Source organism: Pteropus alecto, unplaced genomic scaffold (assembly GCF_000325575.1).
Source record: "Pteropus alecto unplaced genomic scaffold, ASM32557v1 scaffold134, whole genome shotgun sequence".
Lineage (NCBI taxonomy): Eukaryota > Metazoa > Chordata > Mammalia > Chiroptera > Pteropodidae > Pteropus > Pteropus alecto.
The window spans coordinates 1481332-1487331 of record NW_006436283.1 but is presented as its reverse complement, the minus strand read 5'-3'; the positions used below and the strand labels follow the sequence as shown (position 1 = coordinate 1487331).

Here is a 6000-nt window from a genome sequence, read left to right as displayed (position 1 = left end):
TTAAAAAAAAACAGTCTTTAAGAAACTGCATTTTTACTGCTGAACAGCTTAGGTTTCGCTCGCTCCGTGCCGGGATTCGGCGCGTCCGCGGTGGGACGGGCGGTAACGGGCCCACGACCTCCGCCGCGCCCTCTCGGACGCTGCAAGCGGTTCGCCTGCAGCAGTGACCCCAGCGCTTGCGTGATGCGGTCGGCAGCGGACGGGAGCGACTGCAGCGGCTCCGTGTGCGTTCACTTCCAGACGCGGGGGCGCCCCGCAGAGCGCCGTGTGCCTCCAGCACTGGGTGTGCACTCCAGCCCCCCGAAAGTCAGCAGCCCCCCGTGCCGGCCAACTGTCAGTCCACGGCTGCTTAGGGGCTCTTTCCTCAAGGTGAGAAAGCTTTAAAATGGAGGTAAATCTTCCTCCACGGGGATGTCGCGTGAACCCTGATACGAAGCAGCCCCGTAAGTGACTGCGCCAACGGAGGGGCTGTGCGTGCGGCACAAGCACCGAGTCAGGAGCACGTGAGCGGCCGGCGGTGACCGAAATCGTGCCCTCCGGCCCCATCGTGCCCCCTCGGGGCTCGTCGGCGTCGCGGCCGCTGCCACCAGCCTGTCACGGCATCGTGGCGGCCTGCGTGGGAAGCGCGGTGCTGCTGAGGTGGCAAGTAAGTTAGAGGCCCTGGAGGCGGATTCTCCGGATTCCGTGACTGAGCCCCGGGCCCTGTCGCCGTGGGCCACAGCATGAGCTCGCGTGTGGAGAGAGCTGTCAGCTTGGTCTGTAAAGCTGGAGCCTCGTTACGTCAGCTCCCGCCGTGATGGGCCGCGTCGCCCTGGGGCCCCTTACGGGCAGAGGAGGGACACCGGACGTGATGAGCCGGGCTTGGCATGTGTGGTCAGTGGTTTCTGGATGGTTTTCACGATCGCAGTTACTTAAATGTCGCATCAAACGTAACGCGGGAAGCTGACCGGGGACACAGCCTGCTCCCGCAGCCCGGCGTGACCTGCTCTGCTTCCTGCTGCTTCGCAGGCAGGCCTTCAGAGCACAGGGGACGTGTTTCCCCACCCTGACTCAGCCACGTGACAACCAAGCAGTGGAGGCGTCTGGTTAAAGCCGGAGCCTGCGTCTGGGGGCGCCAGGGCCCCATACGCGTGTTTCCTGGGGACTGTCGGCTCACAGCCTCACAGGACACGGCGATTGGCCTGGGGCCTGCTGCTAGGCCTCAGTGCGATGCCCTCCACTACCCAGATGTCAGTGGAGGAGACGCCCACGGGTGTTATTGTCCCTGCTTTAGGGAGAAATTTTATGTCAGAACAAAGCAAAACAAAAGCAGCTTTCTCCGTGGTCACAGGGGGATGCTCGGAGGCGTCGGGTCAGGCCGGGGGAGGAAGCGGTTCTCCCCCTCCCCCCAGCACTGGGCTCGGCGGCCCTTGTCCTGGGGTCCAGCCGCAGGCTCAGTCCCTCGGACCTCAAGAGGTGGTGGTGTTTCCCAGTTCTGTACCCCAATCGTCAGCCCCCGTCACTAGGCTAAGATGGATCAAAGACTGAATTTTAAAATAAGCGACAAGGTGCCTCAGGGCGCCGGTGGCAGGTGCGTGGACACACGTATGATGTGCGTCAGGAAGGACCCAAGCACAGGAGATGCAGAGAAACGGGCCGCGGCCAGGGCTCGCGGTGCGGCCGTTGGTGACCAGAGCCGGGTCCCCGCCACGAAGACTCAGCCACGCCACCTCCGCCCCGTGAGGGCAGCGCGACTGTGCGGGCAGCGCGGCTCTGAGCCCGTCCTCGGTCTCTGTCCCCAGTCGCTGCGCGTGGCAGTCACACTCTGCTTCCTGTTTCCCCGCAGGTCGCCGCCATCAACCCGAACCACCCCCTCGCACAGGTGCCGCTGCCCCCGTCCATGAAGAACTGCATCCAGCTGGCGGCCTGCGAGGCCAGCGAGCTGCTGCCCATGATCCCCGACCTGCCGGCCGACCTGTTCACCTCGTGCCTCACCACCCCTATCAAGACCGCCCTGCGCTGGTGAGTGGGCTGCCGGCCATCTGGGCCACCCCGGGGACCCGGGTGTCACGGGCCCAAGGGAGTCTCAAACGTGACCCTAGCCTGGGGGTGCTGGGCCATCCTCGGAGAGTCTGCCGCGTCTCCCGCTGGCGCCGGTCACCCGTGTGCTTCGCTGCCATGCTCCTCGTGCGGGGGGCGTGCGTGGTACCAGGACAGGCCCACCGAGAAGCCCGCCTTCCTTCGAGAAAGGAAGAGGCCGTCACGGGAAACAAGTTGCGTGCTTTGCCGGGGTTGACATATAATCTTTCAGTTTATTCTTAGCAGTAGAGTTCGGCAGCTCAGAGTTCTTGCAGTCGGGACTGAGGAGATGCGCGGGTGTTCCCGGACAGTGGGGCCCCGCACCTCTGGCCAGGCTCACAGCGGGACACGGACGCTCCCCTCCCCCGAGCCCGCTTTCCCCCGAGACCACCCTGTGCCTCTTGCGTTTTGTCTGCGCTGCGGAGCGCGTGTGCACTAGCCAGGCCGGCCCGCGGTGGGGCGTGTGCAGGCCGGGGCCGCTGTGCTCTGCACTCCGTGTTGTCCGGGCTCCCATGGGGGGAGGCCCACCAGTGCAGACTCCTGCACCCCCCAGGGCCCCGGAGAAACTGCCGAGGGCTCTGCTTGGACAGTGGTCCCCGACCTTTGTGGCACCAGGGACTGGTGTTCCTATGAGCATCTAGCGCGTGACAGTCCGAGGCGGAGCTGAGGCGGTGATGCTGGGAGCGGCTGCAGACACAGATGCAGCTTCGCTCACTCACCCACTGCTCACTTCCTGCTGTGTGGCCAGGTTCCTGACAGGCCCTGGACTGGTACCAGTCTGCGGCCCGGGGGTTGAGGACCCCTGTGCTTGGAGACCCGCCTGTTCCCAAGGATAAGGACATGCTCTGACAACATTGGGCACAGTCACTAGCGAGTGCTGCGTAGACATAACACAACCTTGCTCTGTGTGTGCAAAACACACATGCATGTAATTGATGGCGAGTGTATTTGTGATTCTTAGTAGTTCCTGGAAAACACTGTTTTCTGATTTATTTTTCACTTTTCCCTCAGTCTTTCTAATTTTCAGAAACCGATCATTTCAGTAATTTTGAAATGAGCGGTGACATCACTTTCCATGGAAGCGATAACCTTGCCGTGAATACGACCGTTGTGTAGGAATCCAGGAAGTATTTTTTTCTTTGAGTGGAGAACGCTGTTTTAAGTTTACTGTGGTGTGTTTGTGTATTGCCGACAGTGAGAACTCTCTGGAACTAACGTGCTGCGGGGCCTGCTGTAAACAGGCGGGTGCCTGTCGCATTCTGCAGCCGTCACACACCTGGTAAGGGACGTGACGGACGTTAGTTCGGATTGAATAGACGTCAGGACGCTTGTTTTCGTCCTTTCGGTTAAAGTGAGGAACTTCCAGGAGCTTAAATGTCGCTGACACAGCATTGCCGCATCCTTGTCAGCATGGACAGCTGTGCCCTCGTGTTTACCCGCAGGAGGTGGCCGGCGCAGGCGTCCCACGGGGCGAGTGAGGTGGGGCGCCCACCCCATCTCAGCGGCCGTGCCGCCCGCCTGGTCCCTCGGCCCCGGGTCGGTCAGAACGGCCTGTAGAAACATGAATTCTGCTGGTTTTATCGTGAGGTTGACCATTTGCTCTCTGCAGAGTTTTCAAAAATACAATTTCTTCGCTAGAGAACAAACTTTCTATTCGTTCAATGATCTGGGTGTTGTGAACTTTCTCTGCTTTTAACAAGGTGAGGAAGGTGACTGCCTTCTTACATCTGCAGACAGAGACGGTCGGGGGTCTCTCGGAGCACGAGGCCATCCTGGCACGTTCGAGAGTAAAATGGTCTCACCAGCCTCCTCCACACCAATGTCACACTTGTGTCCTCGGCCGCAGGCGTGGGTGATTTAAATTGGAATTTGTTAAACGGCTTTCTCCTCCGGTGGCCTTCACAGTGTGGCTCCAGCCATGGTCTGGTCCTGCGTAAACCCCAAGTGGTTTCGGGGTAATTTCCGAAATCGGTCAGGTTATGTAATTTGTCATGTGCCACCTTGAGGAAGGTACTTTTTCTCCCCACTGTTCCAGCCTCTTGACGTGAGCTCGATTAAGATGAACACCATAATGTATTATAACAGAGCTCCTTTCAAACGCATTGACGTGCGAAAACTTGATTTATGCTGCTGGGAAGGAGCATGGAACCAGAGTGGCAGGGCTGCCGACGCCCTCCCCCGACCCGGGTGCCACAGGAGAGGGGGAGATTGGCGAGTCCACGCAGCACCAAAGTCGGGGACGGCGTGGGGCCCTCGGGGACGGCAGAGGCCATGGCTGTGGGCAGGTGGGGATCGCAGGGGGCGGCGAGGGTGGGCTTCTCGTTGGGCACATGGCCGTCCCCCGTTGCCCTGGACGGGTCCAGCGTGCTCTGTCGGATCTGCGCTCGGAAGGAAGGAAAGAAGGTGTACTGCCTCTTCTTTGTGGAGGAACCTGCCCCCAGGAGAAGCAGGTGCTGCACAGGCGGAAACAGGGTTTACAGTGACGATGAGAGCAGCCATGCTTAGAGCCACGAGGGCGAACGCTGGGAACGGAGAAAGAGGCAGCTAGGAAGAGCCGTCAGTTGGCGACACGGGGCACGGAAACTGTAATGGGCGAGATGAAGGACTTAGGAGTGGAGTGAAGAACAGCATTCTGGGTAGAGGCACAGGACGACGCGGAGGGGTGACGAGCTGGGACGAGGACTTTCCACCCAGGAGACAGACAGGAGGAGAGACCAGAGGCATAGTTCAGGCTCGACTGCCTAGGGTCTCGGTCGTGGGAAATAGTGAAAGTGTAGGTTTCAGTACATCAGAGAAGCAGCAAAAGAATGAAAATAGAACATTCAGTCTTCACTCGAGGAGAGAGAACTTCTTTTCAAAACAGGACGGGGAGAAAAAAAGGAAAGCATAGTAAGTAGAGAACGCGAAACACGGTGGCCAAACAAGTTTTGAAATAAAAGTGATTCCCTGACTGTAAATGAGTTGAATTCATTTCTCAAAGGACGGTGATTGTCATGTTGGATGAAGATCAGTGGGGTACAGTGGTCTCTCGTCTGTAGGACACGTGTTTAAAACCAGATATCTGAAAGGTTGAAAATCAAAGGACGAAAGAGGAGAGACAGGAACCAAAAGAAAGCCGGCATGGCCGCGTCAGTGAATCAGAGCGGAACCTCGGAGGAAAATGTTGGACAAAGAAAGATGCTTCATCGCGGTGAAGAGCAGATCGGGGGGCCTCACGGATCCTGGCTCTGCGCATCTCAGTGCGGCCGTGGGGCGCGTGCGCTGATGCCGAAAGACCTGCTGTTGGGAGCAGGTGGCGAATCGAGAATGTGGCAACTGAGACAACGAGCAGATGAAACGCGAGCAAAACAGGACCCGGCAGCAGGGCTGGGCAGCCCGAGGAGGTGCGCAGGACCCTGTACCCAAACGAACGCAGGATACACTCACGAGAGGAAACCGCCAGGTCACCGAGGGAGCTCTCGTGATCCCAGGGCCCGACGACAAGCCCGTGGGACCGCGCCTGCCCGTAGCCTCGCTGTCGGGCTGAGGGTGAGGTCACGGGGCAGGGAGTCCCTGGTCGGGTCAGGATCGAGCCCAGTGCCCCGGCCCCAGAGCTGTCTGATGCCGGGCTTGTCGTTCGCGAGGTTTGCCGTCCGGTACTCGTCATCCTCGTCTTACTCTCTTCCTCTCGCTTTGGCGGAGTCGTGGACGGAGTCGAGACCCTCTGCGTTTAAGGAGAGGGCATGGGGACCGACTGACCGACCTGGGGGAGGACAGACCACGTGCGCCCTTCCACACACTCGCTCGGTAGGGAAGCTAGAGACGCGTCCTCCGGGGCTGGGAACAGGGTGAGGAGTCTCCCTGGCGTCCGGCAGTCTCAGAAGTCCTGGCCATCGCGACGACAAGGAAAACGAAGAAACGGTAGAGGAAGCATAAGAATTCATCATTGTCTGTGTGCAGCGT

At 59.5% G+C, this 6000-nt stretch overlaps 1 protein-coding gene across 4 annotated transcripts in view; it reads left to right on the top strand.

Annotated features, from left to right (window-relative positions):
- Window positions 1-6000, top strand: part of RPTOR (regulatory associated protein of MTOR complex 1) — a 207204-nt gene that overhangs the window by 110487 nt on the left and 90717 nt on the right. For all 4 annotated transcript variants that reach the window (XM_025047180.1, XM_015589729.2, XM_006912165.3 and 1 more), the window contains exon 6: window positions 1826-2001. In XM_025047180.1, coding sequence (XP_024902948.1) covers window positions 1826-2001 — 176 coding nt within the window. The remainder of the gene's footprint in view (window positions 1-1825; window positions 2002-6000) is intronic.